At 34.2% G+C, this 13,807-nt stretch overlaps 1 protein-coding gene across 1 annotated transcript in view; it reads right to left on the bottom strand.

Annotated features, from left to right (window-relative positions):
* CFAP54 (cilia and flagella associated protein 54) overlaps positions 1 to 13,807 on the bottom strand; it is a 146,289-nt gene that overhangs the window by 93,001 nt on the left and 39,481 nt on the right. The window contains 11 exon segments of the mRNA XM_062573225.1: positions 488 to 638; positions 1,619 to 1,753; positions 2,354 to 2,439; positions 2,738 to 2,915; positions 3,030 to 3,142; positions 4,285 to 4,377; positions 6,366 to 6,564; positions 9,402 to 9,503; positions 9,598 to 9,711; positions 10,171 to 10,314; positions 12,362 to 12,420. Of these exon segments, the coding sequence (XP_062429209.1) occupies positions 488 to 638; positions 1,619 to 1,753; positions 2,354 to 2,439; positions 2,738 to 2,915; positions 3,030 to 3,142; positions 4,285 to 4,377; positions 6,366 to 6,564; positions 9,402 to 9,503; positions 9,598 to 9,711; positions 10,171 to 10,314; positions 12,362 to 12,420 (1,374 nt within the window).

The raw sequence follows: 13,807 nt of genomic DNA, 5'->3' as shown, positions 1-13,807 counted from the left end.
CTTCTACACAAAAATCAGTATGCAGAGAAGTAAAACGCAAAAGCTTCAGTATGACCTCAGTATTTTCCTCCTCTGTTTGCCCCACCACTAGTCAACCAGCACATGTACGCTCCAAATAGGCCACAGTATGTCTGGTCAATGTTCAGAGAGCATATGAGTGATCTGAGGATACTGTGGAGGGGCTAAAAAACATAGAAAAGAATTGTAGGGAGGGTGGGTCAAAGATGTTACTCCAATTGAGATAATTTCAGTAGAGCAGTAAATGTAAATTACTTCCTTAGAAGAGTAGGCTTCATTAGATCTGATTAAGGATGAAATAGTATTTACAAAAAATTAACATTCCACTGTCAACAATCTATTTACAATAGTTTTTGAATATGCACATTTGTCAACATTTTCAAGTAAGAAAACTTCCAATCTTTAAAAGCCAAGTCATTCATGAAAGAAAACTACTCTTTTTAGCCTAAATTTTTCTTGAAAGCTTTACCTGCTTTCCTCCCAGATTTATGTGCACAATCTGCTACGTTTTCCAATATTGCAGTTAGACGTAAGGTTATCTCTACTAGCATGACAACATTAGTGTCTGCTACGCTAGTCTTCTGAATTACTTCATTTATTATCCAAAGTACATGAACCCACTGAAAAAGGAAAAAGAAAAAAGAATCAAGAAAGAGTTAAACTCTTGAAACATGACCATATGCCACTCCTTTCTTGTATTTCACTTTTTTTTGAATGCCACCAGACTCAGATGCTGACCTGTTGCTGAATCTAGTTCTTCATACAACAAGCTTTCTTAAAAAATTATTTTAGAGTAGGTTTATGAGTGTTCTACAGGCAAAACTTCATACTTTGTCATACTGAGGTAAGCCTTGCAGCACATTTGGTCATTTAGCTCTCGTTTATCCCCAACTGTATACAAAAATCCTATAAATGGATAAAATCCTATATCCTGAATGTTCCTGGCCTATGCACTGGAGAAAGTAATTGTAACTTACATTCTGATGAATTTCTCAGCAATTATGTTATACACATTAGGGCCACAAAATGCACTATTCCAGAGAACCGGTCAGTCAGCATTAACTGTTTACTGGCAGCCCTGAGAAGCTACTGTAACTTACCCTTCAGAAGACTGCATTTCACCAAAAGCCTCTTAGTCTAAGGAAAAGTTCCATCTAAAGCTGTGGCTTTATCCAGTGGGCTAAATCCTGCTGATTTCCTACCCTCCTATTAAGCTCTAAGGTTTTTGCCACTTCCTTCAAACACAATCTAGGGAACTTTCTTCCATTATATGCATATTTTCCCCCACAACACACCAAATATTTCTCCTTACATCATGCCCAAAAGCTTTCACTAACTTAGATACTTTTTATCATGGCTCACTGGCAGACAATGTGTTATGATACTGGGAAAAGGCTAAGAGATACCATGGTATTTATTCACTTGGTGGGAGAGAGGGTTAAACTGTATAAGACAGACATTACAATTCACATTTTCAGTGAACGAGATTTGCACTCGTGTACATGAAAATGTACTATAACTTGAGACTTTTATTTTATCTTAGTTTTAATATAAGTGCAGTCTGTTATAGTAAGAGAAATATATTATAATAAAGGAGTACTTTGTAAGCTTTGTATTTGTGGATATATTTTAAATAGTCACTTCCACTCATTTGGATTCGCTGAAGTCCTGCTTTACACTTCTGCCACAAAAATGTTATTACATCAACAAGTATTTCTTTGTCAGGCTGGAGATTCTAGAAAGAAAAAAAAATTATCTCAATTGTACAAACATACGTATAACCGATACATAAAAACTCATCTTTAACTTCCTTATAAGGGATGGCAACATTTTGAAAACTTAAAAAATATCTTTTTTTAAAAGCAATTCCTGGTACAGCAACCACACCTGTCTTCTCCCAACAAAACAAAAGGTGCTGGAATAATTTATTTAAATATTTCCTTTTTCACTGTTGAGTTGCTAACAGCCATTGAAATCGGGAAAGCAGTGAGATTAAAATGACATGGGAGAAACAAGGAAATTAACTGTCTATGAAATGTTATAATAATCACTATACTTGGGGAAACTATATGCTACTTAAAGTTATATTAACCTTGGGAATTTTTTAATTATTATACTTAAATATTTGCAGAATGAGATCTGAATTAGTAAGTTTTACTTTGCATTGACAGATACACATTTTACAGATGTATCCATTATTTATGGATACATTTTTTCATTTTTGCTATTTTCATTTAGTTTGTTAACTGCACCTGACTCCTTTGCTCTTAAATTATATATATTCATTACAGACTCAATGATTCAATCAGAAGAAATCTCTCTAATTCTGTTATACCTGTTTAGACGTACAGATACAGGAAAACACTGTTGTTGCCAAAACGATAAGATCATCAGATGGCTCTCCGTACTTTACAGATCCCTCTACATTCAGCGTTTATAGGAAAAAAAGATAAAGGAGAAAAAGAAAGGTAGGATTTTTTTTTTTGTTAAAAGTCTATGTTTGAAAAAAAATCTGAGTGAACTGAGACATACCAATTTATGCCAGCTCTAGTTTAAAGTCAAGTTTTGGCAAATGAAGGAAAATATGACAAAATTCTGTTGGTTACAATTTCTCAATTAGCTTTTGTCAGAGAGTACTGTATGCACGGTATTACACAGTTTCTTAAAAAAAAATCTTGATGCAACAATATTTGAAATGTAAGTACAGCTATAACTGGACAATGCTCACTTCTTAACGTTTGTTTCTTTCCAGAACCAAAAGGCATGCCAGCTTCTCTGATATTATTTTCATTGACTGAAAAACCACGCTTCAGTTTTTTTTGAAATACTAAAGGCTGCATCACTGTAAGAAGTTTGAGTTCCATTTCTGCTTTCTTCCATCTTGGGTCATCTTGAACCTAATTGATAGAACAATTAACAGAGTTTATCTTAAAAATATGTAAACTGAATACTCTTTCTTACCCTCTTAAGAAAAGACTATGTAAAGAATGAGCAAATAGCATCAGGATTACCTGAAGAAAATTAATAACTAATCCAATAGAAGAATCAAACACATCCCACTCTTCATAGCTGAAAGCAAATTTTACAAATTTCACAGCAGCATCTCCGGACACTGCATTTTCTCCTGCAATAATGACAAAAATATTACATGTATATATATATATATGTGTGTGTGTGTATATATATGTACACATTCAGAAGTTTAATTTAAAGTTTAATTTAAACAATAATTTGGGTATTTAAAAATATAAAGGTAAAAATCCACACTCTCTTGCACAGTGAGGATAATCTTGAAGGATTTCTTAATAACTCAACAAGATACAAAGGCTTTATCATTTTGCTGTAATATATATTTGTAGACAACTATAATGATGTATCTGCAATGTTCCACTACATTTCAAAAAGGCTGTACTATTGCTGATATTAATGTAGCTCTGATGAAGATAAAAAGGACTTACAAAAAGGGGCTGCTTGAGAAAGTTTAAATGTGGATATCTCCCCAAAATGTCTCTTCCTAGCAATCTAGTAAAAATTATGCACAGAAACATGAATAATTTATTGCAAGATAGGTGAGCATTTCTCATTACTATACCTGAAAATGGGTATGTATACACAGGGAGCCTATTTTCTCACTCTGCAAGTTTATGCAAACTATAGCAGGGCAGAAAAGCAATTTTCTGACCCTTGGAACTCAAAGCAAGTGTCTTAGCTAATATACTCAGCAGCATTCCACAGGCCTAAGAATATGCCACTGTCATTGTCATATCACCTGGGCACGGGGTCACCTGGCTGAAAGATGCTAGAAACATCAGCTTAGCTAATACATAGCTGTTATGTTCTGAAGCAGCACAAGAACTGGTCTAAGGCTCTGAACAAGCTTACAGCAATCCTTTTGTAACTACAGCCACTTCTCTTCCTTATGCACATACTAGGACACCGGTACCAGAATTTGGCCTTTAAATGATTATTAGGGACATTAATATATCTAGATGAACAGCTATGCTGAGCAGCATAAGATTTACTATAACATCCACATATTCCTATATGCTATTTTAATAATATTGTAGTAGGGAAATCCTAGTGAAATCTATATATAATCCCTTCTGAATGCCTTAGAATTATATATATTCATAAACATATTACCTAGAGGACAGCACTTTCAATCCCTTTATGCATAGGACTGGTCTTAACATGAAAATGCATTTGGCTCGTTACACATTTGCACAACTTCTTATAGAATACTTTGAAAATTCAAAACTAGTTTACCTCTTAATATCAACTGCAGAAGAGTTGATGATGCACTTATACCAAAATGATCAGTGCAGTGTCTTCCTTGATTACCAGTACTGCTCACTCCACCTTTAATGTAGACATTTTGTTAAATCATTTTATATTGTATTTGACTTGTTTTAATTAGCCAGTAATCACAGCAAGAAAATACCATTCTAAAGTGTATTTAGTTTCTATAGATTACTTTATTAATAATGTATTTTTGAGTCTATGGCTAGCAAAGTCCATAGCTAGCAAAGACATGTTGGAAGGAATCATCCAGCACAGTGTTTTCTCAAGCTTTTTAATCTAACTTTGAGATAACTTTTGGGGAAAAAAAATTCATGAAACACACTTCTTCAGTGTTGCTCAGTCTGCACAGTATTGTCACAGTTCTCATTCACAACCGAACAAGAATTAGTCTAAACTTCAAATGGTTATCAGTTCTTTCTTTCTCCAGTATAGGACTGCATGTTTATGCTTCTTGGGTTTTTTTTTTTTTTTTTTTTTTTTTTTTTTTTAGCTTCCAATCGTCTCCCAGACTTCCTCTGAGGTCTTAGAGACTCATGGATCATAATTTAAGACACCCAGGTCTGTCCATCTCTCTGGTCACAGGTAACAGGTGAAAGTTCATTCATCATTCCTGACACCTGCTATTATATCCTGTTTTTATAAATGTCTCCAGTCATGGAGACCTTGCAAGATCATCCAGTAATCCATTCCAGTGCATCTTTACCCTTATCATTTGGAATTTTTCTTAAGCTTTAATCTTAATCTTTTTTACCATTAGAGCCCTTCACTTTTTTTTCTGTCCAAAGCAAAAACAGAGAACAGATTATTCCTCTTGTGCTTGTAAGAGATTTTTAAATGCTTTTTTATATTCTTGCTGGCAAAGTTGCAAAAACAGTAAAGAAAATAAATGGTCTGTAGATAGCCAAAGACATAAGATGAGCATACAAGCTACGCCACAAAACCTCTCCTCCAAAAATCCTGAAGCATTTTGTTACTAATTTGAAATATTCTAGGGATATATGTTATAGTAAGCAAGTCTGGGGTTTGACTTAAAAAGTTTACCCCAATGTGAAGCTTTCATAACAAAAATGCTGTCAACATATACTAACAGGAGCATATTATTAGCAGTAATTGTAATGTCATCGTTAGTAGATTTGCATATATCTTTGAAACTAAAGCCAGGGAAGAATAAACACTGCCCATCTTTATATCCAGTCTGCTATAGTGACAGAATATGGCTAAGCATACATCCAACAGCTCTTGCATTTTGCCATCACAGAGACACTTTGCACTTCAGTCTAGTCAGAAAATATCTAGGCAGAAAATACTATAGGTTTTTACTGACGTAAGAGACGATAGAATTTGGCCCAGATTTTAATCTTAATTTCGTGAAAAAGAAGAATTATGGCCTGGTTTTACTAATGCTACTGTTAAAAATCAAATATATGCCTTCAGGTAAGTTCATTTTTGTTTAGATGCTAGCAAAATGGAGGTCTGGGCTCCTTAACAACACTTCTTTTGCTTTTTTTAAGCTGTTGTTGTAGATAACTAGGCCTTGAAGTTTCTCAACTAGAATGTAACTGGCGTCCGGCTCGCCATAACCATTAAGATAACAGGAAGTCTCCACTGTCAGAACAGAACAGACTGGTCTGACCCGAATTGTAAAACCGATAAGGATGACAAACAAGAGGAAGAGCCAATCTGAGACTTATATGGAAGTTCTGGCAAAGAATTCAACTAAAGGTCATCCTGGCAGGACACCTACCCGCTGCTAGAGACCCCTCGACCCCAAAAGACAGCCCCTCATGGACTCAATGCACACACACAATGTTATGTAAAGAAATAAGCAAATTCCCAGAAAAGTAATGAATACCCAAATTAATTCCAAGAATTGTAATGAATGTGTGTGAGGGATATCAGATATAAGCTCAACGACTCATGGTCTTTGGGGGCATATTAGGTGGAAGGATTCCTTACGTCCCTGGCACCTATTAAAGAAATGCCTGCTTCTTAATGCTACACTGCTGTTAAGGAGTTTTATTTCCGGTTCTCGGTAACACTGTTACCTGAAAGGATTTCCATGCCTGCAAAAAAAAGCTCTGAAATCACATCACGAATTTCAATTTCATCAGGGACGGGTGGGGCAGGGCGCAGCATATGTCTGCTGCTATCAGATAGAGCTTCCAGGATGGCAAGGAACTGAGCTGCAGAACCATCAAACATTTCCGTCAGCAGCCGTTCAGTAGCAGTGCGAGGCCATGGCAACTAAGTAAGAAAAAAGTAATATAATTTCTAAACTCATCTACAATAAAGGAAGATTTCTTTCAAAACAGTTCTCCTTCAGAAAGCAAGTACACATTTAAAACACGAACTAATACACTGTAAAATGTACTGCTGTTAGGAATTTCATGCTTCAAAGGCATAACAAAGTCTCATGCTAAGCAGGTACAGTACTTAAGAAGTGCCTTAATTTCATAGCAGCCATACACACTGCTGCATGGTACTTTACTTAGAAAACAGTATAGTAGAAATTATGAGTGGGAAAAGTATCAAGGTCATGTAATTTAAAGCCAGTCCCATCTCTCCTTATAATGATACAAACTTGAGCATTAGGAGCTAAGTTCTACACACTTTACAGAAAATCAGAGAAAGATGAAGATGCTCAGCAATACAAATAGCGCAAACAAAAGATCATTAGCTTTACTGACCTGCACATTTTATAACAGCATAATATGCAATACAAGACAGAACACACAAAAATATATTTAGACTACTGAAAGCTAGAAAATCAGAGATCTATATAAGAAATTTTTTTAAATTCACTTCAGTGTTCTGTTTATATGATTATCTTTCCTTAATCAAATCATCACCAGACATAAAGTAAAATAAGAGACCCAGTACTGAAAACGTTACTCATACGCTGTTTCATTAACATTTCAGTTCTATTTATTTGGCACTTTCCCTTTAGAAGGGCTTCTAGGCACAATTAACCAGACAAAAATTTGGGAATTTCCTTCTCACTTTGTGGGATACACATCTTTTATTTTAGTTTCCACACTAAATATTTAAAGACAAGCTTGGATGGGTACCTGGTCAAAAAAAGACTGATCAATTCAGTATCTGAGAGCATTTAGTGTTACAGCTGACAGGTTAATTTTGTTTTCAATTAATTTATATAATCATTGAGCCTCAGCAATACTATATCTATGTATCTTTTCCAAAGAAAGAATTCCTGCTGTGAGTAGAGTAAAAGTAAATGCAAATTATGGTTAATATTGGATATGCACGTTCTCCTACCAAAACAACTCCAAACCAAACTTTCAACAGTTCTTTTTTTTAAAACAAATTCTCATAAGAATGTTTTCAGACTAAAAATTTCCAAAGTAAGCTATACAAGATTATTTTAATATTGTGTTATCATATGCAGTATATTTTCTTCCCCACATTGTGGATTTGTTTTATGAGCCAGTGTGGGAATCGGATCTATGCAAGAAGAAAGCAATGCCATATCATACACATTCCAGCACAGGCTAAGCATGAACTGCAGATTTTGTTTAATTGCCATGTGGAACAGGAACCTAACTTACTACTACTACTATTTTTATGTATGCATTGTCTTGTCATGTTTACAGTGCAAACATTGCACTGGTATAGAAGAATGTCAAAGGGAAAGCTAATTTAAACCAAATGCATTTGACTAGGCTGTTTCTGTTTTTCAAGCTCTTTTAAGTTCAAAAGCCAATTCCACTGCACACATATTAGGAGAGGAGAGCTTTAGTTCCTTGCTACAATGTTAGCAATAATATAATGTCTAGGCTCTATAACAGGCTAGATTGAGCTCTAAATATAGCTGTCCCATTAGATATACTATATGGTGCATGTTCTATAATAAAAAAAATAGAAATAATTTTGAAAGAACATTAAGCAAAAATAAATGTCCCATGTTTTCCCATTTGCTTGACACTTAATAAATCTATAAAATATTCTGAAATAATTATAAATCAGTCAATGCTTTCAGATTTCACAACATTCAACAAATCCTGTAAAACTATATAAGGCACACAGAAACAATTAATATGAATATTCAATACTATTCCTTCTTAAATAAAGCCTAGAAAAACGTCATACTACATTTTAGAAGCAGAAGACCTCACAGGGGAGTTATGAACAGTGTAAATTCTAACAATCTGTTGTTAACTTCATACAGACACTGCAGAACAAAATCTATTACTGAAGATCTTTCAAGCTTCTGGATTTTCCCTGCTATGTGATATATATTGTTATCTAGTAACATGACAGATACATGATGAGCCAACACCCAATTTGAAAACATGCTAAATTCTAACATCCTAATTGTTCATCCAGACTTTTAGATGATCATCATGTACATGAGTTTTCCAGAATTGTGTGACATTGAGAAAGCTGACTAACAATCTTTACCTGCGCAAACCCTACATGAACATATTGAGGTTTGGGCCATATCTTAGGTAGTGGGAAATTTCAAGTAAATGTGGTTTGGATTAAAATGATTGTGCTCTCCATCAAGCAGTTTAATATTAACTGAGATTCAAGCTCTAATCTCAATGTCAACAATCTCAGTTACTTCTGAAACAGTCCATCTTCTAAAAAACAACAACAACAAAAAAAAACCTTCTAAAACACTCAGTACATACTAATGGCAAAGAAATAATGGCAAATAAAAAAGTTATCAATATTAAACAATTATTTAAGACAGAAAATGTATCATTCTTATTTTGAATTATTTGGCTTTTACTGTATCTAGTATGTACCTTTTATACGTAGTCTAATCCAAAGTACATTATGAACAAATAAGCTGGATAATTCCGAACAAAAAATTCAGAATTAGCCTACTTATTCAGCTACCAGTGTTTCAATCTGTTCTCTCATCAGAGAAACTGGGTCAAAGAAAGTGTTACTTTGTAGTAATTTCCTTTTTTCTTTCAAAAAATGCAGAGACTCCACTACTTTGTCATTACATTATGAGATTCGTATGTAATAGATCTGTAACTTGTATCATGAGATTCTGAGGATGAGAAAGAACTTCAGCGCAGGAAGACTTTAATACCAAATGTTAAACTTACATTTTGTGCTTCTTTTAGGTTAACTCGTAACTTAGGTCGGAAGTAGCTTTTGGGTTTTCTTCTGGATTCATATACTGATCTTTTGAAAATCATTACTGTCATCTGACACAAAGAAAAAAGTAAGTAAATAACTTATGTGTTCTGCAGTTAGAGCTTTAAGTACTGTAACAGTTTATGACTAATTGCAGGATGATACCTTTACAGTGGCCTCTCTAAAAATCTTTTTGGTTTCTGAATTTCCTGGTGAAGAACTCATATTTTCTAATTGCTTCAGTTCATCAATTTTCATCAGGCCACGTCGAGCAAATATCTGTTCAAAGTTAAAAAAAAAAAAAAAGTGCTGCATGCAAATTGATACTGTGTTTCCCTGTTCTGTCTGCTAGTGCATAATTTTAGAGTTGCATCATTCCTGAGTTCAGAAAACTGTAAAGGGCTTCAATGAATTCCAAGTCCTGCACAACTGTTAAAAAAGAAATGAAAACCTTTGCAAAATTTCTTTTGTGTATCTGCATATCTGCACGGGGACTGGTTACTACCTAATGCTAAAAAAACTATGACTAGGATTATATTAAAAAGTAATATTGCATTTAACTTTGAACTGATTATTCATTTATATATGGAAATACAGTTCCACATCGTAGTTACATTTTGGAATACAAACAGAAATCTAAAAAATACGTATGATCTGATAATAAGCATAAGCATTTAAATAAACATTTATTTCCCACTTGATTGCATCTGAAATGTTACCTATGGTAAATCAGAATACCTCTCCATTAATGTTGGCTTGACAATCATAATAACACTGAGAAACTGCAGTATAAAGAGTGGCTCTCCATGTCAAATAGTGTACAGATAGAAGTGGAATGGATGATTCCATACAAATACTGGCCCATAGTAAGTATTCCAGGACCTGCATTGAAGAAAACCGGTTTCAAATTGAATGCATTTTAAACAGTTTTTTTATAACTTTCACAGTGTAAAATCAAAACAGTCTTACTACCACCCAGTTCTGTTCAAATTTACTTCCTACTGTTTTGGGACACTGTTAACAAAAATTTATTCTTACCTGGTAGAATAAATTAAAAAAGATCATAGAAACTGTACTAATTTTTTATGTATTTTATTGTCTAGAATATAATCTTTCTGCTTTTTGATTGTTTTTCCATCTGAAATGGTGGTCAAACATTATATTTTAGCCTCTGAGTTATTTTACTTACTGCAGTTCGCTATAGACTTGCCACAGAGAAGTCCTGCCCTCCTCTCTCATCTACTCTCATCCTGAGAGTTCTCCTTCTCCTTTGTTTCAGCTCTAGTGAAGAAGGCTGCTTTCTTTGGTGATAGCTCTCACTTAGATCAATTTACAGCCATGAGGCTATATTCACCGCTCTTCTCTTTGAGGCACTTATTTTTCTTCCAGCATAGTCCTTGCAGCAGCCTCTCTCTTTAAAGAATTGATTCCACCAAACTGGTTGAACACTATCGTCCCGTTGTATTTTCTTGAGGCCAGACGCTCTTTGAGGTACACAAAATGTGCATAATTTCAGTCCTAAATTAAGTCAGATTCTTCTGCTAAATGAAAAGAATCTGAAACACCTATGATTATTTCCTCTACATCCTCTGAAATAAAATCCATGCAGGCATAGAATACAAGAGGGGCAAAATCATTTCTGATTCAATCTGATATCAACAAGACATTTAAATAGAAAAATCTCTCATGCTCAGTTAAAGACTAATATAATCAACACAAAAGATTTTGGATCTAGGTTGATGTAGAAAAGAAAAAAGAAAAGAAAAAAGGCAGCCAGATCATTATCAACTAAGGCTCAACTAAAAACCTAGCCAGCAGGTGTCAGTACAGCTCCACTTCTCACCCAACAAAATGCAAATTCTTGGAATTTGCTTCAGTTGCACACACAAAAAAAGCAACTAGAACCAGCTGAAACAGCCTAACGTATCAGTAACCTGCATGAGGATGGCAGATGTGGTGGAAGACCTGGGCCATTCTGGCATAGCAGCTGGAGGCCAGCCAAGATACCCTGGGCACCTCAGGATCAGGCACCCGCAGGACATGCGGCTTCGGACACCTAAGTATAGGCAACTGAATCGCGCCCTTTCTATTCTGTTTTAAATATTGGACTTCAACGCAGATAACAAAACATTCAAACTTCAATTTACAACAAGCTACCATTGAGATTCACTGGATATCACTTGATTAGTTAAAAACAGTTCTGGCACATGCAATCCACTTTACCACTGGTATAACGTGTCTGCACAGAATCCTATTTTATTATATTTATAATTGTGCTTGACTAACTGATGTATGTTTTAAGTATACTTTTTCAACTTGAAAGTAAAAGAACATGTTCTCAACTCATAAAAATAAAGACTCATTAAAGGACAGAGTTTTAATAAGGCTTTGAAGTCTTCACTTGAAGACTTTCCAAATCATAAGATTAAAGAAAGCAAGAATCACATGCTACATTTTTATGGTATTTGGTTAGTTTAGGATCAATAATTACTGCTAACATAACAGAAGCCAAGGAATGAGACAAATAACCTCTCTTATTACTGTAGCTTGTTTGTGAACAGAACAGTTTGTTACCTTTTTTAAAAAACTACATAAAAATTCTGAGATATAAAAGATAACAGACTCAGTTTCTGGTAGACTCAAAAAAATTCAGCTCTCAGAGGCTCCACTGCAGCCTGACCTATCTCAAAAGCCAACATGACATTCTGGGGGGTTTCATTCCACTACTGAAGAAGGAGCAGAACCACGACATCTTGAGGACTACATATTAGCCCTTCTGCATTCCAGACATTTTATTCCCACATGAGAAGTACTACTAGTGGCAAAAGAGAATGGAATAGGTAAGTCAGAGTATGTCATTATGCAAAATATAGGTGCATTTCCCAATCTTCCATACATTTTTCAAATGTTTCTGTTTATTTTACCATACCTTAGCAGAGTGACCTATCATCATCAAATGTCTGCATATCATGTAAATATGAATTGTACCTGTAAGAATAAAACAAGTAAATAATAAGATAGATAACTATAGATAGATAACTGTATTTCTCCTCAAAATTTGTTACGCTAACCAACTGAAACTTCTTCTTACAATTTCTAGCGCCTGAAAATACAGCTTTAAAACTGTATTTTCTATAACCAGTTCTAAAATACACAGGATTTAGCCCCTATGTTCTTATGTTGTATTATTTTCAAAAGTATATACACAACTAATCAGCCTCATAGAAGAATGAAATCTTAAAAATTTACTATATTGAATTTTTACTTAACTAATTTACATTTTTCCCAAAATACCATTGTATCTAAATAAAATACTAAATAAAAATACTAATTGTATCTAAATAAAATAAAGTCCTCATAGACTTTGCCATCCTTTTAGTCATGGCACTGCATTGACACTGTCCTGGCAGCCAACAATGCTATTATGTGATATCATGTATCATAAGTGAAATGAAGAAAACTGATTATGAATAGAATTTTCAAAAGCATCTAAAAGTGACTTAGAGATAAAACCCTGACAAAAAATTACTGAGTTTCAGCTATGTCACAAAATTGCCTTTCAAAAATCAGCCTAGAAGTACAAAAAATGTTGCAGTCTGGAAAAAAAAATCTATTCTTCTGTCTGCATGACTGTATGGAAATGGGTACCCATGGCAGCACACTGGCATCACAGTGTCAACTGTCATAGCTAGAAGGGTATTATTATCCCAATAAGCAAGAATTTAGCAAGCATTAGAAAGTATTCTTTTATCACTCAAATGTGTAATGAGGCACAAAATCTCCTACTGACAAAAAGAGTTGCAGAAAAATGCTCAGGAACTGGCAAAAATATGAGTTACCACCTAACACTTATTTCTAATTAGATGGAAAATTTCACTAACGGCTAGGCTCGGTACAGAGATTTATCCCAAACACAAGTAGTGTACGAGATGAGTATATTTTAATTTTATTTCTATTTTTATGAAAATGACCCCCCCCAAAAAAAACTAAAATAGGGAATGAGAGCAATGGCAATTTCAGTAAAACAAAAGGATAAGAATTTCAAGATCAGTTATAGCTCAGAGAAAGTAAATACCAGTGTTTTCCAATTTCATTTAAAAACATGCTATCGCCACAATTTATATTGCAAAAATATAAACCATTATAGAACCAAATAATAATCCAAACTTTTGAATCAGGTAACAAAATTGTCTTTTCTAAGCAAAAATATACTGTTTCTCTTCTTGAAATGTAAATTCTTGACAAATTTTTCTTTATATACTAGCCCATGGGAGTTCCAGTTTTTCCTCGAATTTGTCATAATTCAAGCAATTAGAAATAGCATACTAAAATCATACATGGAGACATTCAAATTCTTAACTGTGATTTAGTATTT

This window comes from Rhea pennata, chromosome 1, assembly GCF_028389875.1.
Source record: "Rhea pennata isolate bPtePen1 chromosome 1, bPtePen1.pri, whole genome shotgun sequence".
NCBI classification, from domain to species: Eukaryota; Metazoa; Chordata; class Aves; order Rheiformes; family Rheidae; genus Rhea; species Rhea pennata.
This window is presented reverse-complemented; position numbering and strand designations above follow the sequence as displayed.